General features: G+C 38.9%; 1 protein-coding gene across 1 annotated transcript; it reads right to left on the bottom strand.

Annotated features, from left to right (window-relative positions):
* Positions 1–2,911: 2,911 nt before the first annotated feature.
* aspa (aspartoacylase) lies at positions 2,912–24,804 on the bottom strand. The gene is made up of 6 exons (XM_062048182.1): positions 24,322–24,804; positions 10,796–10,991; positions 9,138–9,231; positions 8,933–9,040; positions 4,960–5,069; positions 2,912–3,901 (listed from the first exon to the last, which is right to left on the bottom strand). Exons 1-6 carry the CDS (start codon positions 24,564–24,566, stop codon positions 3,710–3,712), a joined length of 945 nt encoding a protein of 314 aa, XP_061904166.1. The 5' UTR covers positions 24,567–24,804; the 3' UTR covers positions 2,912–3,709.
* Positions 24,805–27,816: the final 3,012 nt, after the last annotated feature.

Genomic DNA, 27,816 nt, shown 5'->3' on the forward strand with positions numbered 1-27,816 from the left:
TAACAAAGTTTACCAGTTCGAATGTTAAATATCTTGTCAATGCAGTCTATTCAATTGAATATAGGTTGAAAAGGATTTGAAAATCATTGTATTCTGTTTTTATTTACCATTTACACAACATGCCAACTTCACTGGTTTTGGGTTTTGTATCAAAGTGGCCCCCGAATCTTTCAACTTCCACAATAAAAAACGTTTGGACACCCCTGCTCTAACACATTACCCCCTCTGAAAAAATGTGGACTATTCCACAAGTCACTTGGTCCACACTAAGTTGCACCGTACAGATCTGCTGCAGGTCAAAAGGAGTCATCAATTTCTATGTATATTTAAATATTTAAACTTTGACTCTATATACATGAACATACAGGTATATATGCACAACGCATGTGAATAATAAAAACATTATCGCATTATTATAAATGGATGAAGATTAATCACACTATTTATTATGACCGCACGTAAACCCAGAAGTCGGTCGGCGCTTATTGTTACACGTTGCAAAGATGAGCGATGAGAGGCAGACAGTTTCGCTTCAAAACTTTAGATAAAACTGAGGTCATTTGTTGGCATTGCAGCGACCAACTTTCTTATCATCGGCGAACAACAAGTTTAAAATTGCATCTTAAAGCAAAGCACATTTGTGAGGATTGTGCTAGCATGAATGCTACTTTGACGCCAAATTGACCAAGCGAAGACTGACAAAAACAACTTCCACGCTGGTGGAGTTTATCTGCGTCAATGTTGTCAACAAAAGTAGCACGGATAAGTTAAAGGCCTACTGAAACCCACTACTACCGACCACGCAGTCTGATAGTTTATATATCAATGATGAAATCTTAACATTATAACACATGCCAATACAGCCGGGTTAACTTATAAAGTGACATTTTAAATTTGCCGCTAAACTTCCGGTTCGAAACGCCTCTGAGGATGACGTATGCGCGTGACGTAGCCCGGCGAACACGGGTATGCCTTCCACATTGAAGCCAATACGAAAAAGCTCTGTTTTCATTTCATAATTCCACAGTATTCTGGACATCTGTGTTCGTGAATCTGTTGCAATCATGTTCATTGCATTATGGAGAAGGAAGCTGAGCAAGCAAAGAAGAAAGTTGTCGGTGCGAAATGGACGTATTTTTCGAACGTAGTCAGCAACAACAGTACACAGCCGGCGCTTATTTGTTTACATTCCCGAAAGATGCAGTCAAGATGGAAGAACTCGGATAACAGAGACTCTAACCAGGAGGACTTTTGACTTCGATACACAGACGCCTGTAGAGAACTGGGACAACACAGACTCTTACCAGGATTACTTTGATTTGGATGACAAAGACGCAGACGTGCTACTGTGAGTATGCAGCTTTGGCTTCTAAACATTTGATCGCTTGACCGTATGTGCGCAACTTTTTTTTGCGTATGTACGTAACTTTTTTAAAATATATAAGCTTTATGAACCTTGGGTTAGGTGAACGGTCTTTTGGGCTGAGTGATTGTGTGTGTTGATCAGGTGTTTGAATTGTATTGGCGTGTTCTATGGAGATAGGAGCTAGCAGAGGAGCTAGGAGCTAGCAGAGGAGCTAGGAGCTAGCGTAACAAACACGCAGGTGTTTTTATGCAGGATTAATTTGTGGCATATTAAATATAAGCCTGGTTGTGTTGTGGCTAATAGAGTATATATATGTCTTGTGTTTATTTACTGTTGTAGTCATTCCCAGCTGAATATCAGCTCACCCCCGGCTCTCACAGCATCTTCCCTATCTGAATAGCTTCAACTCCCCACTAGTCCTTCACTTGCACTTTACTCATCCACAAATCTTTCATCCTCGCTCAAATTAATGGGGAAATTGTCGCTTTCTCGGTCCGAATCTCTCTCACTTCATGCGGCCATCATTGTAAATAGGGAACTTTGCGTATATGTTCAACTGACTACGTCACGCTACTTCCGGTAGGGGCAAGCCTTTTTTTAATCAGATACCAAAAGTTGCAATCTTTATCGTCGTTGTTCTATACTAAATCCTTTCAGCAAAAATATGGCAATATCGCGAAATGATCAAGTATGACACATAGAATAGATCTGCTATCCCCGTTTAAATAAAAAAAAAATCATTTCAGTAGGCCTTTAAACATAGCCTTCGCATTAATTTAAAAAGGGCATTCACAACGTTCACTTTTTTTTCCAACAACATCACTGATTATTACTCACTGCAGACTTCATGAGAGCCAACAAACATAATAAAACATCACTTACTGTACAATGCCTGCTGTCATTAGGATGCCGACTGATAGAATCTTGTTGTATGAAGAATGACTCATAATCCTGGCAAAGAAAAGTGGGGTGGAATCAAGTGTTTTTCTTTTAGTTACTTTGCACTACATGTTTTAAAATTTACTCAATTATACGTAATAACATTTTGTGACATTGTCCATCCATCCATTTCCTACCGCTTGTCCCACTCGTGGTCGCTGGGGGTGCAGGAGCCTATCTCAGCTGCATTCGGGCGGAAGGCGGGGTACACCCTGGACAAGTCGCCACCTCATCACAGGGCCAACACAGATAGACAACATCCACACACTAGGAAGAATTAATTTAGTGTTGCCAGCCTATCCCTAGGTGCATGCCTTTGGATATAGTGTATATTATTCAGATACGTTTGTTGATGAAAAAAAATAAGTTTTTGTTTGCTTAACATCTTTACAATCATAATCAACACAAAAAAAAATCTAATCATAAAGTATCGGTATCTATATTGGCAATACTGTATGTATTGTATTCGGATAATCGTCCAACCTTAGTCTCCAGCAGTGAGCGCTGTTGCCACTTAAATGAGTTATCTGGCGCCCTCTACCTGCACCACCGTGTTACTACACATAAAGTGCAATTTAACATGGGAGATTACAGCATCAACACGTTTTTCTGTGTTTATTGGTTGGATGATTTCCACATGATTGAAAGGACAGTGAACTTGTTTTTCGTTTTTATCATATAAATGTTGGTAACACACATAGTTATTAAACATAATGAGTGACTAAGACCTTCATGACAACAAAAACACCTGCCTTGACACAACTACACAGCACATCAAACATACAGTACAAGAATATCAAAATAGACACATATATTACTTTTTTGTTTAGAGAGGAAAGAAACATACTATCATTATTAAAATATGTCGTTATCCAACACGTCTATAGTCCAATTTGGCAGTGCAATCAAGTCTCTTTTAAGGCAACAATGGGAGAGCACCACAGATGCAACCACAGGAGTTACAGGCAGGTAGTGTCAAAGGCCACAAATACCCTCCCAGGATGTCACAAACATATGTAAAGAGGAAGACAAACCACTACAGTTTTGGGTCAAAGTTTGCAGGTCATGCTCCTTAATTAGCTTCCTGAGCATCAAAAGGAAAATATACAGCCACTAAAAAATTATTAAGCTGGAGATTTCATCCCATAATAGGCTTTGATTTAATAAAAGTATCTCTTTAAATAACAGTATCATATAACCACAATGTTTTATCAGACCGCCACAGCAAAGATTCCACCTCTTTGCATAGTTAACAGATTTGCTGTCAGTAAATGCACCAAAAAAACCAAATCACTGGGCAGAAGATGGCGTGTACCGTTATGTCTGAATGGTCATATTTGCTAAGAGAAGAAAGTGCAAAAGTTATATACAAATAGTTCTAGCGGCTCACGTGTTCTCGCCATTCTAAGCTTTTCTTATGCCACTCGCCACCAGAGTTTCTCTCCTGGTGGTCACAAAAGCCTGTTGTTTTTCATAATAGGCTGCTTCGTTAATAAACGTGGGATAAACGGTGCCGGATCCTTGGAAGGCGATGGTCTTCCCGTCGAATGTTTGGAACATGGGGTCACCGGGGTTCAGTGGCTCCCAGTCGCAGTCCTGGGACAAAAACAGTCACAGCGGGAACAAAACGTGACTCATTGTAACATTATACTAGGGTTGTGCGGTATACCGGTACTAGTATAGTACCGCCATACTAATGAATCATAGCGGCAGTGTTGTAGCTACTTCTAAATATCATCCCTGCAAGACAAGGATGCTTCACTACACACCGTAGCTCATCGGCGTCAAAATGTAAACAAACGCCATTGGTGGATCTACACCTGACAACCACTGTAATAATACCAAGTACAGTGGCGTATCTAGACGATACTACTATGATACTATGATATGATACTACTATTTTCCTGAGGGAACTCTCCTGAAGGAATCAATAAAATACTATCTATCTACCTATCTATGATTACGTCGATATTTTTTGGCATCACAACATCGTCTTTCGTTTTTAAAAAAAATGTAAATTATGTTTATAAACTCAGGAAATACGTCTCTGGGCACATGAGGACTTTGAATATGACCAATTTATGATCCTGTAACGACTTGGTATCGGATTGATACCCAAATTTGTGGTATCATCCAAAACTAATGTAAAGCCTCCAAACAACAGAAGCATAAGTGATTATAACATTTTAACAGAAGTGTAGATAGAACATGTTAAAAGAGAAAGTAAGCAGATATTAACAATATATGAACAAGTAGGTTAATAATTCATTTTCTACCACTTGTCCTTAATAATTTTGACAAAATAATAAAATGATAAATGACACAATATGTTACTGCAAACGTCAGCAGACTAAATTAGGAGCCTTTGTTTTCTTACTTACTACTAAAAGACAAGTTGTCTAGTATGTTCACTATTTTATTTAAGGACAAACTGGCAATAAGAAACATATGTTTAATGTACCCTAAGATTTTTTGTTAAAATAAAACCAATAATGCAATTTTTTGTGGTACCCTTTATTTAGAAAAGTACCGAAAAGTATCAAAGTAATTTTAATACCGGTACCAAAATATTGGTATCGGGACAATACTACATTATACTATATGTTTTTACAAAAATTTCTCATGTCCTTTTCCTTGTTTAGTTTTTTTTTCACCTGCAGATTGGGGTGCACCATGGCTATGATGTTTCCATTGGCGTCTCTGGGGTAGTCGACCCGCTCGGAAACGCGGAAAACTTCAACAGTGCAAGAAGGGAATTCCATGCCTGAAAGACACATGGCAAACAAACAATATTAACCAAAAAACTTCTAAAATAACTACGAGATAGCGCAGTACCATGGCGGCCATCCACGGCCCCATCTTGAAAACCAATCAGGCAAACAGGTTGGTGGAGAATGCAGTCAACATGGAACTGAACCACATTCTGCATCACCTCGACTCTTCAGGGACCGAGGCTGGGATCCTGTTTGTGGACTTCAGCTCTGCGTTTCACACTATAATTCCGTATATTCTGCACCGTAAACTCACCCAGCTCCTAGTGCCGGCCTCCACCTGTCAGTGGAGCACCAACTTCCTGACTGACAGAAGGCAGCAAATAAGGCTGGGGAGCATCACTCTGATAATCAGTACTGGTGCTCTCCAGGGGTGTGTTCTCTCCCCACTGTTCTTCTCCCTCTCCACCAATGACTGCACCTCAAGGGAGCCTTCTGTGAAACTATTGAAGTTTGCAGACAACAACACCATGTTGCCATCTCATCCAAGATGGCAACAAGTCTGCCTACAGACAGGAAGGTGGAACAGCTGGCTCTCTGGTGCAGTTAAAACCATCTGGAGCTGAATCCTCTCAAGACTGTGGAGATGACAGTGGACTACAGGAGAAGTACTCCTTCAGGACTGCAGAAAAGATAATTGGTGTTGCCCTTCCCCCCATCCAGGACTTATACAGGTCCAGGGTCAGGAAACGGGCAGATAGCATCACTGCAGACCCCTTACACCCTGTTCACAAACTGGTCAAACTCCTCTTTTCTGGCAGGCATGACAGATCACTGTACGCCAAAACAACTTAAGAACAGTTTCTTTCCCCAGGCTATCACTCTGATGAACACTAAACAGTCATGTGAATGTACTACCTGCACCTCTACCAACTAATACAACTTAAAAAAGGAAGGAGAAAAGGTCCAACTGAATCCACTGCAGGTGTGCCAAGCTTGCAGCGTCACCTGAAATCTTGATAAAAGACTTAAAGGGGAATTGCAGTTTTTTGGGAATTTTCGTTCACAATCATAAGAGACATGACAGATTGTTTTTTTTAATGCATTCTAACTTGTAAATAAAAGTCCGCTTACAGCGGAGCCAATAGAAGGCTCTCTATTCGGCCCATAAAACCGAATATATTACCATCCAAAAAGCGCCAACAATACTCCATTTACGTTTAGTGACTTAAATATTAACCAAGTAATAGAGTGATATTCATATTATAAGCGCTAACGCAGACAAACTATAGCGCCGTGTCTGTGCCGATGTTGACATCGAGTGGTCTGCTGCTTTTTCGCTTCTTGCTCCCTGGAAGTTTATTGTAAATCATAAATCGTGCATCTCACCTGGATACAATAAGACTGAGGACAAACTCTGACATTGACAGCCAAATTAGACCCAAAAATGGCAAGAACGACACGAAAAAACGCTCGGTCCCAGCCCCGTCTCTTCGTGAAGATTATGAGTCATTCTTCATTATAGATTATAACAAGATTTTTTAAATCGGCATCCTAATGACAGCAGACCTTGTACAGTAAGTGATGTTTTATTATGTTTGTTGGCTCTCATGAAGTCTGCAGTGAGTAATAATCAGTGCTGTTGGAAAAAAAAAGCGAATGTTGTGATGCGTTTTTGAAATTAAAGCGTCGCGTATGCTTAAAATCATCAAAATACGTAAATATCAAATGTTATTGTAAATAAGCATGTTACTATATTACATATGTACTTACATCATGTATATAAAACCTTAATAGAGGCGGTTTTTGGGCTTTGTAGGCAGAATAGAGCAGCTCCCATAAGCTCCATTGTAAGCGGACTCGTGATCAAATTTAATATATAGAATGCATATTAAAAAATCCATGCGTCGTCATGTCTCTCATAATGATTGCGAACCCCAAAAAAGTGCAGTTCCCCTTTAAGACTTTAACTGTAATTGAGAAAATGCTTTCGTACCTGTGAGTTCTTATCTTTTAATTACTTTGCAAATATTTAAAAAAATTATGTCATTACGTTGTTGTATTGGGAAATGTTTTTACTTCTTCTATTTCGGAATAAGGCTGTAACATAGGAAAATAGCACAGTTTGTGTTTGTTATTGACATGCCACTTACACTCTTAAGAGAAATGTGATCTTGTATACCAAAACAGGTTATTTCCTGGATCAACTCGGCTTCCGAAAGCGTCAACATGGATTCATTACCATGTCACAGCATTCATCAGCACAACCAGGGTGGCCCTAAGACAGGAGATTGCTCCACCATTGGCACGGAAGACATGGAAGCTGACCAGCTCTTAACAAACAAGACTATTCAACAACTGCCCAGTTTTGTGCAAAGCGACGGACTGCAACTCATACGGAGAAGAAAAGGGTTGCCTTTCTGCGTGTCAACATTGGACACGCTGTACCATGCCGTCGGGCAGGCACTGGACTCGATCTATTCAGACTTCTGAGTGCAGGTACGTGTGAGTGAATTGGTGGCGCACCCATGGGCAACTTGTCATCTCTCATTGTGTGTCTTGTTCAGCTGAGAGGACTGTACAAGGACCAATTAGACCACAGCTTAGCATCATCCTATTACATAACCCTTTGAATAATCATAGTAGGTACAAAAATACAAGCTGAACTAGAAGACATTTAGTTGGACAATTTCACTGGATTTCTTTGAATAAATAGATTTTTTTTAAATGTATTTATTTAGGGTACATTGAATGTACACTGTCATACAAGCTGCACACCAGGAAGTTAACTCAATTGTTCTGGGGACATTTTCAGAAAGACTTCTACCTGTACTATTATTCTTTTTTTTTTTTTACATAAGGTCAATGCTAGGGAACGATCCTCTGTGCTGGGTATATTCTCACTGCTAGTCAATTCCGATTGGTGATTGATGAATTGGATGAGAATGAATTGAACTGGTTGAACTGAGTACGGCCAGAGAGAGATGAATGGAACCAGTCTAGGGGTGTGTCGGATATATGAAAGTTGGTGACAAAAGTGGCGCTCAGATTGAGGAGGATGGATAATAGTCCCGAGTTTGCTGCCAACAGGAGGTCATTTGTGATTTTAAGGAGGGCTGTTTCTGTGCTCTGGCGGAGGACTAGAACTGTTCTGTATTATTGGAGAGATGAACATGAATCTGCGAAGCCAGTGTTTTTTTCAGGATTTTGAAAAAAATGCCAGGCTGGCAATGGGATGGAGGTTTTTGAAAATATTGTGGTCTGAATCAGATTTCAGTGTTACAATAGCGGTTTTAAAGAAAAAAAAAATCAGATGTATTAAAGTGTGCAGAGGCACTAATCCAAACACATTTCTTTGTTACATTCCAATCAACATGGAATTGATCTCAGATGTCTCCTGCTTGGGCAGCCCAGACCATGCCCCCTTATAAATACGCAAATCATATTGAAATTAGCCATGTGACTGAGATCTGGACACTCTGCTCAATCAGAATTCACCACCAAGCATTCTTTCTCGTGTTTCGAGCGAAGGAAAGAGGGTTGAGATTGTGAGCCTGTCAATGCTCTGTGCTCCAAGAACCGCATACAGGCTGAAATAAAATAAGAAATGGTCGACATCTGCAAGAAAGTTAAGAAGATGGATGTGCCTGACCAAAACATACGAAAGGACCAGAGATAAAGTAGTGCTGCACCTCGTTTGAAAAGATGCAATGGTCCGTAAAACTTTAGAAGAGGTGGGTGACTCTGATTACCCCCAATATAAATATAATTTGTTGTAACTTAAAAAAAATGTGTTCGTACCGTAGCCTGCTAATTGTACATAATTGACCATGCGTTCATTGATTACTATGCCCGTTCTTATTGGCCATGTTTGCAAGTAAGTACATGTTATTAGCTGTGGTCATTTCTGTCTTACCTTCATTAAACAAAGCGATGAAGTCCAGGGCATGTCTGAGTATGACCCTCATAGCTTCAAATATGTTACTCCTCAAAACTCCTTGAGGCTGAGGACCCACCTCCAGGCCTAAAACAACAATCAAAAAGATGCAGATGTTCTACCCACCCTGCAAATATTCTTACAGCTACATCACCAATGAACCAATTTTCTTTAAGGTACTCACCCACAGGATGTTTGGCTATGGAGCGTGAAGTGGAATACTTGAGCAGTGGATGTTCATTCAGCAGAACAAGACAACTAGCAGGAGCCATGGCTTTCTGCAAAACAGCAAAAAGAAACAAGTTTTTTTACAAAACTTTTTATCATTACCTTTGTTTGCTTATTGGCTAAGAAAAGTCAATATATTGAGGCATGTGGCATCTATTCTAATTACGTTGGTTGCCATAAGGGGTGAGCGGATTGATACACATTTCAATATTATCGACACCAATAAGTAATAGTGTTGAGAGTTATATTGTTCACTTCTCTTTGTTTATTTTACAAAATATCTGTGTTTTTGTTGTGTTTTTCAAATATACTGTCTCTATTATAATATTGTTGTATATATTGTTTAAAAACCCAGGGAATAAGTCATTGGACACAGGAGGGCTTTGAGGCAAAAATCCAAAGAATTTGTCAGTAGTTTATGCTTTTGTTTACTTTCACTTTTTACTATTGAATTTATTTTGCTCAAACAATTGTATGTAAAAAAAAAAAAAGAAATAAGGGAATTGTTCATTTATGTTGTTGCTATTGTTACACCGTCTTTCATTGTATTTGGATTTCACTTGTGATACATATAGCTTTTTTTGCGTAAAATATTTATCCCACATTTTATTGTCATTATAATCATTAATAACAAATTCAAATAACAAAATCATTAAATGTTCTTGAAAATGTCGAAGTAAAAATTATTGCCGATACTGCTCCTGTATTTATTTGGTATGGATACAAGATTTGCAGTCTTAACCACCTCTAGTTTTTGGCTGTATGAAGTTTGTAAATTTATTCAAAGCTGGAATTTTTATATTGTATGAAAAAAAAATCCATTTGATTTCCTTTTCGGAGAGAAACATGTAAGATTTTAATGTGTATAAGGAGCGTAGTAAAACCTCTAAGTTAGAAACTTCCATGGGAATATTTGAGCATTTGTAGGAATCTTAAAATAAATAAATACAAATTCAAACAACTGTGTTTCTTCCAAACAAAACCTAAAGCAAACACATTGCTTGACTCAAAATAAAGAATACATATAATTTAGTTTCCATGCATGTCTGCCTATAACAACAATATAATTATTTAGGCTTGTGTACGTTTATGCACAAAATTCCAGTGAATTCCCTTTAATTCCCACAAAAAGTTTCCAAACTTCCAACTAAATATTCAAACAATTAATTTCTAAATTTATTTTGGAAATGTTGGTACAAAACTGACCCATAATTGACCCAACATAGGTGATAGCCTACACATATTGTTTTTTTTAATATGCTTGTATTGTAATAAAGAGGTGTACTTATAATCATGAAAGCAACAAAATAAATCTATAGCTGGACCTTGCACATAATATTTACAGCCTAACTGGGTTGTTATCGCTCCTGGTAATCAGTAGAGACTTCCTTAACCACTTTAAGATGGCGCTAACCTAATGACACGGGTCACTAGGGGACAAAACAGTTTACTGAGGCTCCCCAGTGACACATTGAGCTAATAACACATTAACTATTCTGCACATGAAAAAAAAACAGTAACGAAGATGAGATAAGTGTCCACCTGTTATGGTTTTTCATTGGGTGCTTTAAAAAACATATTGACACATGAATAATAATTAATATTAAAAAGAACCTTGATATAGTTCATCATCTGCAGATTGAAGTGGTCTTTAGAGTCCTCCAGAATAAGAGTGCAGCCCATGTTGGACGTGGTGTTGTGGAGGTCAAAGATGACATCATAGGCCTCAGGACTTCCTTTGGGTCCAAATATTCTGTTGATCTCCTGAGCTCTCTGCACCTCGTAAGGCAATTCTTTGCCTCCCGCAGCACTGCACACACAACAATAAAACACGCTAACTTGCAAGTGTTTGGTGCTATTTGACTTTGAACTGGGCAGTGAAGCCAAAAGAGAATACACAATGGTGTCTATTCATAATTGAGGTCTTCTGACATTTTTATCATTTCTGTGGACACGCTCGCATAAAATTCACGGTAAATATGGCATGCTTCATTAGAGAAAGATGAAGGAAGTATTAATTAACGCAGTTCCTTATGGTTTGATGATTTGACACAGAAATACTTTGTGTAGAAACCAATGCCGTCTATTATTGATGCATCTGAACTTTCTATTTCACTTTTCTATGAAAGGAAAACTGGACTTTGTTTGTTTTGCCCACCATCCAAAAATCCATATGTGAGACAAATCCCACGTCTGTAACTTTAATGTACAATCTAAATAGTAAAAAACTGCTTGTAAGACGCAGCAAACAATGCAGGTAATGGGGATTCATCTATTTCACCTATAAAGCCATCTCAAAACATCCAAAAACCTCCAACAATGATTTATGTACATGCTTTAAGTTTGTATGTATTATTGTAACAAACACATTCATGATAAAATGTATTTGTCATGTCTGTTCATGTTTTTTTTTTGGCCATGTGTTTGTTTTTTGGACTCTTTTTAGTTCCTGGTTGCACTTCCTTGTTTGTTTGTTTCCATAGCAACTCATTAGTTTTCACCTGTCCTGTCACGCACCTGTTTCCCGTTTTGAGTCACGCACCTGTTTTCACTGATCATGTCACTATTTAAATCTGTCTGTTTCTGTTGTTCGTCCTGGCGACCTCACACTTTTTCATCCCTCTACTTCATGTCATGTTCACAGTTCCTTGTCAATTAAGTTTTGTTTATTAATGCCACAGTTAGTGTTTTTGTTTTATTGTTCATAGTTTCTGCCTTTGTGCAAGTTTTGTGTTTATACCCAAGTTTTGTATTTCCGCCATTGTGCGCGCCTTTTGTTTGCTTCCTTTTTTTGTAGTTTATTAGTGTTAAAATAAATCATGTATTTAAATTCACGCCTTGCCCGCGCCAATTTTCCGTTGCCTTCCGGAGAAACACAACCCAAGAACCAAGATGTGACAGTATTATTTAAAGTATTTTGGTCATTTTAAGCATTAGCGGAACTTCTTCCCTGGGCGCATTGATTTCACAGAGCGCATAGCAACCAACGCTACCCACCTCAACAACAACAACAATAGAGGTAGTAAAAATGGTGGATTCTCTAATGCATCACAATTAGAACGTGGGAGATTCAGGAATCGATGGATAAATGTTGAAACATCGATTATTTAGGTATGTTAAAGCCCCACTTAAGAACTTTCAGTTTTAGTTGTTTGGCGGCGCCAGTGGACCAAAGTGGTGGTGTTTTGCCAGAAGAAGACCACATTTCCTATGAGGACTAGCACATATAGCGTCAAACTTACGCTGTACTATTGTCACAACTATTACGTCTCTAATGGCTGTGCTGATGTTAAAGAGCAGACACTATCGAGAAATTATATTTGATTGTGCTACAAACATGACGCTACTACCAAGAATGTATGGGGGCGAATGCAGGTCTGAAGGGAGATTTTTTTCGAAGGAAGTAGTGTGGAACTATCGCCCTTGTGGCTATTTATTGCTACCACAAACATTTCTGATAGCTAACATTAGCATTATGATTTTGATTTGAGCATCAAAAGTCACTTACTAGTCCAGCAGGAACACAGCCAAGACAGCATTGGTCCAAAATTCCTCATCTTTGAGCTCACACCAGCGAGTGAAAGGGGGCAATGTTGATCCCGACTGACCTTTTATCCGGGTAAGCTCCGTTTTTCTTTTTTTTTCTCCTCAGACAAAACATTACGTTTCTTTGGTTGTTTCGGAGTTTGGCCATGATAGCAGTAATGGCACGTAGGCCTTCTTCATCTTCTTTTGGTTTTCTGACGGCACGTAGGCATTCGCATCTACTTCCAACTTTTTAACGAATGGCGAAACAGGGAGTGACGTATGCCATAAAGCAAGTCAGAACATTTGTAGTTTTTTGTGTGGCAGGGTTCCTGCCATCCTTCTCAATAGAGGTGGGAATCTTTGGGAACCTCATGATTCGACTACGAATCAGGAGCTACGATTTGATTAAAAATCGATTACTGATGCATCTTTAATTTATATATATATTAATGCAGTTCTACATTTCTTTTCATTTCATTAAATACATGTTTATCACTAACAACTCTAAAAAACAGTTAAATTAATTTCGACATTTATTAAATTAATGGAAATGTGTGCAAAACTGGAACATAAGTGTCATAAAATAAAGGAGCTAGCCGGATCTCTCGCTGAGGTGGCTGACCGAATTTTAGTACTGTCTTCTATACTGTATTTACAATAAATAAATCGATTATCGATGTTTACTAATTGATCTTATAATCGTCCATGTCCGAATTGCGATGCATCTAAAAATTCATTATTTCACCCATCTCTACTCCTCAATGTCGCTAAGTGCCAGTAAATGCGATACGGACCCCTTCAAGCTGTGACAGACGTGTCATTAAACTAGTTGTAAGTCGATGTATCATCCCAAAAGTTATGAAAATATTTTATGAAGGTTGAGAAGTTACTTAGTGCTGCTGTAACTAAACTAATACAGGCGTTTCCAAAATGCGGTTTTAACACTGTTCTCTAAACGTTCTAGGTTTGGTTCCATCTAACCATGGGAGGACCATTAGGTAACATTCTTTCAACATTATGTGTTAGCTGGGTTAGCGCAGACACACTGAGGAGGGAGGGGACAAGCAACGCTAACTACAGTGCTAAGCTAGCTTGGATGTGAAGTAGTGAAACACAAAAATAATAAATACTTTGTACACTTCAACAGAAGGCTAAGTGGAGAGTAACCAACTAAGAAAAATAAATTAACAAGTGGATTAATAAATCAGAATAGGCAATAATATCCACACAGTAGGCAACAGATTTGTCAGCCATATATATGAATGAGATAGACGACACACATCTTTGAACTGTAGGTAATAGTGACTGGGGCCAACGTGTCTGAACGTTCTGGGGTTTAGAAGGCACAAAAAGTAAATAAAGGATGCCTGCTCGCCAAGTACTGTATTATTTATTATATCATTTACTGTAGCAGGCAGCACGTCTCTAGTCTTTCATATATATGTATACTGTATATATATATATATATATATATATATATATATATATATATATATATATATATATATATATATATATATATATATATATATATATATGTGTGTGTGTGCATGTGCACTTATACAAAAAAACGCAAATGACGCAATACTGCATACGTCAGTAGCCAAAGGAGGAACCTTGTAGACATGTTATTAATATTAATAATTAAATGTAATACATTTAGAATATATAATAATAATATAACATAACGGTATATTAACACTAAACAATTTAATAACTATACACAATATAATAATTAAAGATGTATGTATAATCGATTCGTAGCTCCTGAATTGTAATCGTAATCGAATTGTGAGGTGCCAAAAATTCTCACCTCTAAACGACAGCATAGAGAGCACTTTCTATGTTTGCTACCAATAATTATGGCAGACTTTGTGAGAGCCTTGGAGCGTTATCACGTAGGACTATGGCTCAACAGTCACAATGTGCCCGCTCACTGCGATTGTTGTATCTTTCAGCACAGGACATGTACTCCCCATTGAGCTGGAAAATTCTGTATAATTCTCACTCCTATGATAAATAATGTTTGGAGCAAATAGGCATTTGCTTAAGTCTTCTGAGCGATTTTGTCAGGTTTTATGCTTTGTTCCATTTGTTGCGAGCCATGTTGAGTGTAACTATCCACTGCTTGGGTCAGTCTGGATTTTTACTTTCAAATTCATTTTTAAAGCTGACAAACTTCGGCTTGGTGCCACAACCTTCTACTAAACAGATGAGAGGCATGATTTATAACTTAGCATTAACTTTTCCAAACTCAGAAATGACACAGCAGCAGCAGTAGAAGTTCAAGTAGCTAGCTTACCTGTCGCTAGAGGCCAAAGAAGCAGTGTGACCAAGGCGATGTCTCACTACGCAAGAAAAGTAGTTCCTCTGTGATAGCTCTAACAAAAAGAATGCTGTTATAGCTTGGTTAATATGCACGTGACGGCAGGGACTGGGAATGGCTCGTGATCCCCCGGCAGGAGCTGGACGAAGTGGCTGGGGAGAGAGAAGTCAAGGCTTCCCTGCTTAGGCTGCTGCCCCCGCGACCCGACCTCGGATAAGTGGAAGAAGATGGATGGATGGATGGATGGCATGTAAATTGAGCGTTGTTGGAAGTTTTTGGATGATTTTTAGAGGGCTTTAAAGGCGGTATAGATGACTCCCAGTATTATTAGTTTTTCACTATTTAGAATGCACCGAAAAGAGAACAATGTGTGTTCTTGTCTCACATACAGATTGTGGATGATGGGGAACATTGCAAACAAATGCAGTTTACTAATTAATTATTAAGAATAGCTGTTGTACATTGCAGTCTAATTTCTTACGGGAAGTTGAATATAAAAGAAGCCTGAATATAAGACGCCTTTCTTTTTCAACACCTGCTTTTGGAAAACCAAAGACAAAAAAATTACAAAATTTGTCTATTTCAGCAGGTTTTCAATAGCAGTGAAATGACAAATGATAGCTGCACGACAGTTGTTTGATGGTTTTGCCTCTCAACGCCTAGAAGTACATAAACATGTATTTTTCAGACTTGTTTTTCGGGGGACAAAATACCCTCTTGCGTTGGGGTCAATATTATCCACATGATGGCAGAACTCTTCAAGGGACTGATTGTTCATTTTACTCATGGTCTATCAGGGAAATGTTGTTCAGTGCTCATCACAAGTGTCTATTCCTGTACCTTTTTTTTTTTTTTTTTAAGAAACAGGCTGTAAATACATCAAAGATGTTTTTAAACTGAAACTCTTTCAAGTTGCATTCGAAAATTGAATAAGAACTGGCGATCACAGTAATACAAGAGTACTTATGTTAATGCTAGTCTATGTATAATTTATGAGCTTAAATTCAAAAGCGGCGCTCTTTAGACAGTGGCCTCCTTTTGTGAGGAAACTGAGTCCATACACTCTGACATGCGTGGTCCAAATGATCCTTGAGACATGTGCATTGACAGCCTCCCCTCCCTTCCATCGCAACCCCCCAACAGTTCAGCCCTTTGCTGCTAAAACAAAAGCTGACGTTTTTGTCTCTGAACTCTTTAAAAATGTCTAAATACCACCATGTCTAGGACGTTCTCCAAATTACTGTACAACGGCACCTCTGCTGCCATTATTGTCTATCCATGCACGCATCTGCACTTTAGACCCCATTTTCAGTGAATATCTGCTATTGTTTGGCCCGCCTGTGCATGAGTACAGGAGCCAGCACAGTGTGTGTTGATGAGCAGTGCTGCCCTGTGACAGGAGGACCCAGATGGAACGTAAAAAGGAGGAAGAAAAGAGCTGTCAGTCTATTTAAGTTGAAGAGAAGCGCAACATGGGTTGTTTTTAGCATGCCTGTAAGCTTTTTATAATGCCGTCAAAAAAAATTGTAAGCTGGAGGGAGTGTGCAGAAGATATTTAAAGATAAAACTATCAGCAGAATGAGTCAACAACTTCCTATCTGGGCTTGGACTAGCTCTTCACTCTGAGTAGACTATTAGACATGATACAGCACATCATTACTGTTAAGTGCACTCCTCTTTACTGTGGGCACCAAACCAGGAACTTGTGTGATGAGGGTGGGTTGACTGACGCAATTATTGCTGGTATGAAAAGAGCCAATACAGCTTTTGTTTAGTTTTTTTTTTTCATTTCTAACTTTTAAATATTAGTCTATTTATATATAGTAGGGATGTAACAATATGAACATTTCATATCACAATTATCACTGTACTTAAAGGCCTACTGAAACCCACTACTACCGACCACGCAGTCTGATAGTTTATATATCAATGATGAAATCTTAACATTGCAACACATTCCAATACGGCAGGGTTAACTTATAAAGTGCAATTTTAAACTTCCGGTTGAAAACGTCTATGTATGATGACGTATGCGTGTGACTTCAATGGTTGAAACGGAAGTATTCGGACACCATTGTATCCAATACAAAAAGCTCTGTTTTCATCGCAAAATTGCACAGTATTCTGGACATCTGTGTTGGTGAATCTTTTGCAATTTGTTTAATGAACAATGGAGACTGCAAAGAAGAAAGCTGTAGGTGGGATCGGTGTATTAGCGGCTGGCTGCAGCAACACAACCAGGAGGACTTTGACTTGGATAGCAGACGCGCTATCCGACGCTAGCCGCATCGATGATCGGGTGAAGTCCTTCGTCGCTCCGTCAATCGCTGGAACGCAGGTGAGCACGGGTGTTGATGAGCAGATGAGGGCTGGATGGCGTAGGTGGATAGCTAATGTTTTTAGCATTGCTCTGTGAATCCCGTAGCTAAGTTAGCTTCGATGGCGTCGTTAGCAACAGCATTGTTAAGCTTCGCCAGGCTGGAAAGCATTAATCGTGTAGTTACAAGTCCATGGTTTAATAGTATTGTTGATTTTCTGTCTATCCTGCCAGTCAGGGGTTTATTTCTTTTGTTTCTATCTGCAGTTAAGCCCAATGCAATCACGTTAGCTACGTAGATAAAGTGCTTCTCCGATGTATTGTCGTGGAAATAAAAGTCACTGTGAATGTCCATTTCGCGTTCTCGACTCTCATTTTCAAGAGGATATAGTATCAGAGGTGGTTTAAAATACAAATCCGTGATCCACAATAGAAAAAGGAGAAAGTGTGGAATCCAATGAACCCTTGTACCTAAGTTACGGTCAGAGCGAAAAAAGATACATCCTGCACTGCACTCTAGTCCTTCACTCTCACATTGCTCATCCACAAATCTTTCATCCTCGCTCAAATTAATGGGGTAATCGTCGTTTTCTCGGTCCGAATCGCTCTCGCTGCTGGTGTAAACAATGGGGAAATGTGAGGAGCCCTTCAACCTGTGACGTCACGCTACTTCCGGTACAGGCAAGGCTTTTTTTATCAGCGACCAAAAGTTGCAAACTTTATCGTCGATGTTCTCTACTAAATCCTTTGAGCAAAAATATGGCAATATTGCGAAATGATCAAGTATGACACTTAGAATGGATCTGCTATCCCCGTTTAAATAATACAATTTCATTTCAGTAAGCCTTTAAAGGTGGCCTTTTTCCTCAATCCTTTGTACCATGCCATGTTTTTATTGTCAATAGTGTTGTGTGTGTGTTTTCTTCTCTTCTTTCTTTTTTTGATTTGAAGCACTTTATGTTGCCACTTGCTGTGTATCAAAAGTGCTCTATGAATCAAATTTGATTGATTATCATTGTCGCAGTATTGTTGAATGTGCTCAAAAAGTACTTTAACGCACACTGACATCGTTTGACCAAGTTATTAAAAAATAATAACTAGTAGACACACAATAGACACACTCTCACAGTTAGAATACCTACTATTTTGCATGTTTCTTATGCTTTATTGATAGTGTTTTAGTCCAGTATTATATATGTTTAAATGGTTAAGCTTGTATTGTATCAAATAATGGTTTGTATTGTAAAACTACCTGACACTTTTCATATCATAGCAGTTTTGTCCCATTTCTTTGTTCGCTGTTTGTAACAGAACAGTGAAAAAATAAATAAGGAAATAAATAAACACACCATAAGTAAGTAAACAAATATTAAATACATAAATGTAAACATCTATCCATTTTGTACCGCTAAATAAATACTTTAAAATTTATTTTAATGAACAGTACGAAACAAATCAAATCTACGTTTATTGTTTATTACTTCTGGCGGGCATTGTGGCGCCCTACTCTGTTCAGTGGTCATTGAACGCACCGTAAAAACATCTTCTCATATTATTTTGCGTATGGAACGATCACTGTGTTCTAAGAGAGCGCAGCTTGTAGGTTGAATGCGCACAATTGAATATCTTAGTTTATCATACAGCAATGTGTTAGTATAAGTTTAGAGACGCTCAGCGTCCATGGGCGGGACAAGGCCAAGCATTTATCAAATGATTGTCTAGCTGGCTGCAGTGGAACAACCCCCTCTATGCTCCCCCATTGAAGTCAATGGACGTTCGGCTTCAACATTGTTTAAAGGGGAACTGCAGTTTTTTTAGTTTTTTTTGCCTATTGTTCACTATCATTATGAAAGACAAGAACACATGTCTTTTTGGGGGGTGTTAAAGATGTAAAGATGATAAAAAAAACAAACGCTTTCAAGATGCGGTAATGGGAGCCACCGTTGTAGCTTTCAATCAATCAATGTTTACTTACAGTATATAGCTCTAAATCACGAGTGTCTCAAAGGGCTGCACAAGCCACAGCTTCAAAGCCCTCTAAAACAATTTCAAAACCCTCCATCAACGTTTTATTTACATATATATATATATATATATATATATATATATATATATATATATATATATATATATATATATATATATATATATATATATATATATATATATATAATGTACTATCAGACACGTTCGTAACAATATGTAATACGTACAATATATGTCGTATTTTGGTAATTTTAATCAATAGCGGGACTTCCTTCTCTGGCGAATTTATTTCCGTTTCCATAGCATGGTAAATCTGACTTCCGGCATTTACTGTGTGTTCCTACATCCGCAAACAAACACACAAGTGTGTTCTAATCGTGGCAGACTTGGTAACAGACAACGAAGACGACTATTTTTGGACAAAAGAGGATTTACAACCTTATCTTTTTTTAAGCTGAATATACGAACGGAAGATGAATTGCTGCTTCTAGAAGCGAGCACGAAGAAGGCAAGGCAAGGCAAGGCAACTTTATTTGTATAGCCCTTTTCATACACAAGGCAGACTCAAAGTGCTTCACAGCACAACATGTGGTACAACAAAGTGAAATGAAAGAAAATAAAAGCAAAATTAAAATGCAGACAATAAATATAAAAAAAAGTGCGGACGTTAAAAGTTAAAAGATTAAGTTGAAAGCTAAGGTGAACATAAACGTTTTCAGTCTAGTTTTAAAAGTAGTCAGAGTTGGGGAAAGTCTGACATCTTCAAGAAGTTTATTCCAGCTATTTGTTGCATAGTGACTGAATGATGCTCTCCCTTGATTTGAGTTTACTCTGGGAACCGCTAACAGATTGGTCTCAGAAGATCTTAGTGATCTAGAGTGCTTATGTAGTGGGAGCATATCGGTGATATACTTCGGCCCTAGACCATGTAGTGATTTATATGTGAGCAGGAAGAGGGTGAAACGTTGGAGCAGATGGAAGCCGAGAGAGTGAGGTTGTTGCAATTTGGAAACTCTGCCAAAGGTATACATTCTGACTACAGATGTAATGATAAACAGTAGTGAAGTGAAGTGAAGTGAATTATATTTATATAGCGCTTATCTCTAGTGACTCAAAGCGCTTTACATAGTGAAACCCAATATCTAAGTTACATTTAAACCAGTGTGGGTGGCACTGGGAGCAGGTGGGTAAAGTGTCTTTCCCAAGGACACAACGGCAGTGACTAGGATGGCGGAAGCGGGGATCGAACCTGGAACCCTCAAGTTGCTGGCACGGCCACTCTACCAACCGAGCTATACCGCCCCAGTATTATTGATAACTGTGGCAAAACTCCCGACGGTTAGTATTAATGTTTTGAATTGAAATGATCGAACTGTGATTGATAACTGCAGTTTGATAAACTCACGGACTGACTGGCGCAAGATCGCTATCCTAAATGCTAACATGAAAACAAGAGACATTAATGTCTTTCCCCATTAAGAAACTACATACCATAATCTGAATTTATAAACACATTGCTGCCTGAGCAACTAAACACCTCAATTTTGCACATTGAACCTACAAGCTGTGCTCTCTTAGGACACAATGATCATTCTATACTCGAGAGGAATACGAGACAATGGTGATTTTACGGTGCGTTCAAGGACCGCTGAACAAAGTAGGATGTCACAAGGACCGCCAGAAATAATAAATAATAATAGATTGTATTTGTTGCGCACTTTTCATTTAAATAAAACCTTAAAATGCTACAGTACAAACCAATAAATACATTGATTATACTTATATATAGCACTTCTCTACCTGCAAGGTACTGAAAGCGCTTTGACACTATTTCTACGTTCACACAGTAGCTATGTGCTTATGGACATTTAATCGGATTAAAAGCCTACCGGAATAAAAATTCTTCATGTAAACACGCCATTCGGAATATTCTGACCCGATCACATATTTAATTCCGATCGAGACGGGTGGTTTATGCCAATAGTCATCTGGATTGTAGCGCATGAAAACACATATTCCGAAATTCGGTTTTTGCGCATGTCTTTGATGTCAGCTATACTTATATGGAGGTGGGACTAAATTTAATAGTGTCGGAATGAGGCGAGTGTCTTTCTGCTGTCTCCCCCCTATTCAACATGTACAGACGTGGCGTTATATACTGTTGAGTTTGTGGCTTTAAAACGAGACTACCAAAAAAAAAGTATGTTCTTAAGTGTCACGTGTCGATTTAACAATAAAATAAGCGATCCAGTTGTCGTCTTAAAGTGTTGTTTTATTCACGACATTACAGCTACTCCAAGTGCTAACTGCTAGCCTCTAGCAAATACACAGAATGTCGTAACATGAAGACGCACCGCAACCCATAAACAATCACAACATAAAAAGCACAAAACAGCGCCATTTCAAAAAGAAAGGGTAAAACAAAAGTAGTGAACGGAAGGAACTAATTATGAACAAATACCATGATAACATCGGACAAGCAGAGATGCACAAAGCCATGTTTGTTTACAATGGAATGTTTACTGCTTCTTCAGCACCTGCAGCGAGCCAACTCGGCCAAAAGATAGCACCGTAGTACACACAATAACACACCTTTCCGTATACGTTAGGTTCTGCGCATGTCAAAGTATTCTGATTTAAGGTGTGATGCATGATCATTGTTTTCCAGGTACACAGTAACATTCTAATACGAATGATTATCAGATTAAATAAACGTTGTCGATGTACACGTGGCTATTGATGGCGGAAAGCTGCCACGACCCATCAGAAGCAAGGGTGAAGTGTCTTGCCCAAAGACACAGCGGATGTGACTGGAATTGAACCTGGAACCCTTTAATTGCTGGCACGGCCTCTGTACCATCTGCCCCACACCACGCCCCTATATTTAAAACAATAAAAGCTTAGCCAATAAAAGGAAAAATTACGAAGACTAAAACACTATCAGTGAAGCATAAGAAACTCAAAAGAGGTAAAAAAGTGGGGTTTCTAATAGTGTGACTATTTATTGTACTTATTTATTTTATTTATTAACTTGGTCAAAAAAATGTCAGCGCGTGTATAAGTATTTTTTGTCCACGTTCAACAATACCGCGAGAATATTGACAACCATGATAATGTTGGTCACGATAACCGTAATATGAAATATTTAGATCGTTAACATCGATAATGCCGACTTACACTAAAAATGTCGAAAGTCCATCCATCCATTTTTTACCGCTTGTCCCTATCGGGGTCGCGGCGGGATGGAACCTATCCCATCTGCACTCGGGCGGAAGGCAGGGCCAACACAGACGTGTTCAAGGCCTACTGAAACCCACTACTACCGACCACACAGTCTGATAGTTTATATACCAATGATGAAATCTTAACATTGCAACACATGCCAATACGGCCGGGTTAGATTAGTAAAGTGCAATTTTAAATTTCCCGCGAAATATCCTGCTGAAAAAGTCTCGGTATGATGACGTTTGTGCGTGACGTCACAGATTGTTGCGGACATTTTGGGACACCATTGTGGCCAGCTATTAAGTCGTCTGTTTTCATCGCAAAATTCCACAGTATTCTGGACATCTGTGTTGGTGAATATTTTGCAATTTGTTTAATGAACAATGAAGACAGCAAAGAAGAAAGCTGTAGGTGGGAAGCGGTGTATTAGCGGCCGGCTACCGCAACACAAACACGTAGCCGATGTTTCATTGTTTAGATTCCTGAAATATGACAGTCAAGCTTTACCATTGGCCTGTGGAGAACTGGGAAGACAGAGACTCTTACCAGGAGGACTTTGAGTTGGATACGCGCTACCGTGAGTATGCAGCTGCGGCTTCCAAAAATGTGATCGCTTGCCCTTACGTGCGTGCCGCTATGTGCATGTCACGTACGTAACTTTGGGGAAATATATGTGCTGTATGAACTTTGGGGAGGTGAACGGTACTTTGGGCTGTGGGATTGAGTGTGTTGTGCAGGTGTTTGAGTTGTATTGGCGGGTTATATGGACGGGAGGGGGGAGGTGTTTGTTATGCGGGATTCATTTGTGGCATATTAAATATAAGCCTGGTTGTGTTGTGGCTAATAGAGTATATATATGTCTTGTGTTTATTTACTGTTTTAGTCATTCCCAGCTGAATATCAGGTCCCACCCGCCTCTCACAGCATCTTCCCTATCTGAATCGCTTCCACTGTCCTCTAATCCTTCACTCTCACTTTCCTCATCCACGAATCTTTCATCCTCGCTCAAATTAATGGGGTAATCGTCGCTTTCTCGGTCCGAATCGCTCTCGCTGCTGCTGGCCATGATTGTAAACAATGTGCAGATGTGAGGCGCTCCACAATGACGTCACGCTACTTCCGGTACAGGCAAGGCTTTTTTATCAGCGACCAAAAGTTGCGAACTTAATCGTCGATGTTCTCTACTAAATCCTTTCAGCAAAAATATGGCAATATCGCGAAATGATCAAGTATGACACATAGAATGGACCTGCTATCCCCATTTAAATAAGAAAATCTCATTTCAGTAGACCTTTAATGAAAAAAAAAACTCCTTTGTGTCCTTACTATCAAATCGATACCAAAATTTGCAGAATTTTCCAACCCTAATTTGTGATAGTAACAGCTCTCATGAATAAAGAGTAGGGACGTAATTAGTCTTGATGCTTTTACTTGATTGTGATGCTGCTATTGTTGACCATGTGAGAGAGCCAGGCTTTGCATAAGACTTCATTTCCGCTAAAGTGCACACAAAAAGGGGCGCATAGAAGCAGGATTTGCAGCTCGGTCACGTTTGGCTCACGTTTCTGAGCTGGCCGCCGGTGTTGTGCCTGCACCGGTCAGCTGACGACCAGGGGGAGGGGCTTGTTGCTGGAACATGTAAACACTAACACTGCGGCCACGTGAGCACGCTAATGACACATTGTAAAATAGTAACAATATTTTTTATAATTATATTCAAAATGTAAACATGTCGTGATGGTGATTACGTCACATTACCTGAGGTTATCTGGGGTGAAAGCTCGGTTGAGGTCGGTGTCCACGTATCTAGTGCATTTCTCCACTGCCCTCGGGTTGGTGATGAAAGGTTTGGTGTCCACCGTCTTCCTCTGGATCTCGGCGCTGTTCTTCATCCACAGGTTGACGAGCGTCACGCCGGACATCTCGTTGCCGTGAGTCCCCCCGAAGATAGCCACCCTCCTGGCCTCGTTCAAGCGCGCGCTGTGGCTATAGGACGCAGACATGGCGGGCGGGACAAGTTGGAGGCGAGCGGTTTTGGTGCTTCGAGAGCTCGAGACAAAAAAAAATTAAGTTTCCAGCCGAAGCGTGGCAGTTTTTCCGGCTTTTAAACGCCGCCTCCTGTGGCTCTGCGCTTGCGTAACGTCGCCGCGGGATCATTAGAGCCCGCCACTGAGCAAGACATGTCTACCTGCACTACAGCTGTTGTCGTACCCACACTATGGAGCAGAAACTGTACCGTGTTGCCAGATGTAAAATGACAAATTATCCTACCAGAAGCTTGACATCGTATTTTAAGGAAATTAACGCACATACCCAAATTGACAGTGACCTGGAACATCTACGAAAATAAAATGTCGTGTACAGTATAGTTTATAATGCAGTGTTATCTTTAAATAATCAGCACTGTTGGGAAACGCTCACACCTGGCTGTAAAGCGACAAGTGAGACAACGCCCAACATAATGTATCTTGTTTATCCATGCTAAAAGTCATGTATTAAAGAACTACTGCACAATATATACTTTTTTTGAATTATTGGTAGGGTAAAGAGAGATATAATCGACCAAAAATATCGTACGTCTGGCAACGCCGACTGTACCACAGGAAACAATCCTACCGAACATACACTTCCGACATAGTCCTTTCAAAATAAACTCACAGAAGAAAAATATAGTGGTTAGGCGTTACTTCCTGTAACTACCTATCTTATTAAAACAGTATCATGCATGTTTCATTTATTGCCGTTCATAATGTCCACAGTGCATGAAATATATTTTAACCTTGAATTAATTCATACATTATACATACACAACTGGAAATATGGGTAGTATGGGGAACACCATTAATTAGTTGCTACATGCAAATTAGTAACATATTGGCTCTTAATTAGTCATTATTAAGTACTTATTATTGCCTTATTCTGCATTCTCCATTAACTAAGAGTCTTCCTTCAATAACCTCAGAATTATTGCTTACTATTGATTGATTGATTGAGACTTTTAGGTTGCACAGTGAAGTACATATTCCGTAATTACCATTGACCACTAAATGGTAACACCCGAATACGTTTTTCAACTTGTTTAAGTCGGGTTCCACTTTAATTGATTCATGATATAGGTATATACTATCAGATATAGTCATCGCACAAGATAATCACATTGAATTATTTACATTATTTACAATCCGGCAGAGGTGGGACCAAGTCATTGCTTTGCAAGTCACAAGTAAGTCTCAAGTCTTTGCCCTCAAGTCTCGAGTCAAGTCCCGAGTCAAGACAGGCAAGTCCCGAGTCAAGTCCAAAGTCAAGACTGGAAAGTCTCAAGTCAAGTCACAAGTCATGCATTTTGAGTTTCGAGTCCTTTCAAGTCCTTTTAACCACAGACTAATATTTTTACACAGATTGTGTATGCTTTTAAAACGTTGTATTTATTTATTAAAACAAGTGCATTTGAAATAGCAGGAAAAAAAATAGTACTGACATTGCAATTCATAATAGCACTATTAACCAGTCATTTTAATAGTGTAAACAAATTTAAACATTTAACTCATTCCTTTACAGAATAAACACATTTGCAAAAACAAGTGCAAATGACAGGTAGAAAACAAAGATGCCGGGCTGGTGTTCAGCGTTTTCCTGCTCAAATGAGCGGACTGTTGAAAATAGGAATCGGGGGATTACTTTTCACAAGTAAGATTTAACATTAATGTACTATTGGTTGTATTTTATGAAAATAACATTACCACAGAGTTGAGAAGGAGCAAAGATCTTCAATATTTGTATGTGAAAATCACAAAAAAATCTTCTGGGGGAGGATGACGCCCCTAAAGGGGTTTGGTTTACAAACTTTCAGCCCCACCTAAAACAAAATTCACCAGCCGCCACTGATTATGATGCATTCTCATTTTAGGCAAAATATAAGACAATACTTTCTTAACAGTATAATTGTAACCAGGAATAAGTCTTCAAGTAACAATATTCAAATACTAACATTGTTGGGTAAGACAGCATTTGGTTTTATTCTGAATCCAGTGAAACAGATTGGTGGTTTTAGCTGATATAAAGACTTTCAGGTGTTTATATATGTTTAAGTATTTGGCAGACGCTTTTATCCAAAGCGACATACATAAAAAATACATATATAACAATCACTGTAAACATGATCATTTAAGGGAAGAATGTAATACAAAATATCAATACAAAGTCTCAAGACAGAATAAACTCTCTGCTGCTGCAGCAACAGAGATACAGTCTATAAGATATATAGATATCTAATGTATTCATACATTGTTTATGTAGGATATACACATGTATATATAACCTAATCATATTGTTTCTTCAATTTAAAAATAGCTGACCGTTTTTTTCCCCTTTCTCTGGGGATTATATTCCCAGTTTTGATCTCGGACGTCTGGTCACTTATAGCGTATAAGAATATTATATTACTGTTAAGCAAACTATGAATAATAAAACACGCCAAAACATGTGTCCTTTATCATAGCTACACGTATGACGACAAAGCGCGTGAAAATCAGTGGTATTCAGTGAGGTAAGATGAATTAAATGCGCTGACAGTTCATTGCTCCTGCCAAATGAATTGCACTAGTGGAGGGGATCACCACTCCAAGATGGCGGCCCCGCGTCTCGTCTGCGCCTGTAGGCAGTAGCGCTCCATGCTGCGTACCCTTAAAAGATGTCTATGGTTATAACGTTAGCAGTGAGTTTACAGCCTCACTGATTTAACTACACAGCAAATAAAAGTCACGTTACTTAGCCAATAAACGTTAGCTTACATTCAAAACTTACCCTTCTTTGTGCATCTTCAAATGTCGAACGAAGTTGGAAGTTGTTACGTCTCCGTCTATAATATTCGAACTGCATGATTTGCATAGGGCTATTCGTTTTTTGTTGACCGAGTCGTAGTTTTAATACCCGAACGAAATTAACTTTGGCATAATTGTTTCTCACTGCCGCATTGTTTGACAATTCTTCTTCATTGGTTGTCCTGCAATTTGATTGGATGAGAGCTGTGTGATGAAAACAGCGTAGATCTAATTTGATTGGCTGTTGTAGTGAGAGCACACCAGCTGACAGGAACAACACGCTGATAGACACAGACGAAGAAAAGGAAAAATACGGAGCGGCGCGCTCCCAAATAACTTTTTAATCTTTGGGTTTTGGGGAAAGTAGCAAGTCATGTCAAGTCAAAAGCCTCAAGTCCAAGTGAAGTCACAAGACATTGATGTTAAAGTCTAA

This window comes from Entelurus aequoreus, linkage group LG05 (genome assembly GCF_033978785.1).
Source record: "Entelurus aequoreus isolate RoL-2023_Sb linkage group LG05, RoL_Eaeq_v1.1, whole genome shotgun sequence".
In the NCBI taxonomy this organism is placed as follows: domain Eukaryota; kingdom Metazoa; phylum Chordata; class Actinopteri; order Syngnathiformes; family Syngnathidae; genus Entelurus; species Entelurus aequoreus.

Excerpts from the sequence above, each read along its gene's own strand:
- aspa (XM_062048182.1), bottom strand. The coding sequence starts at position 24,566 with ATGTCTGCGTCCTATAGCCACAGCGCGCGCTTGAACGAGGCCAGGAGG. Across the intron at positions 9,232-10,795 it reads AGATGATGAACTATATCAAG|AAAGCCATGGCTCCTGCTAG; the intron begins GTTCTTTTTAAT and ends GCTGTTTTGCAG. Across the intron at positions 3,902-4,959 it reads TGGTGCACCCCAATCTGCAG|GACTGCGACTGGGAGCCACT; the intron begins GTGAAAAAAAAA and ends TTTTTGTCCCAG.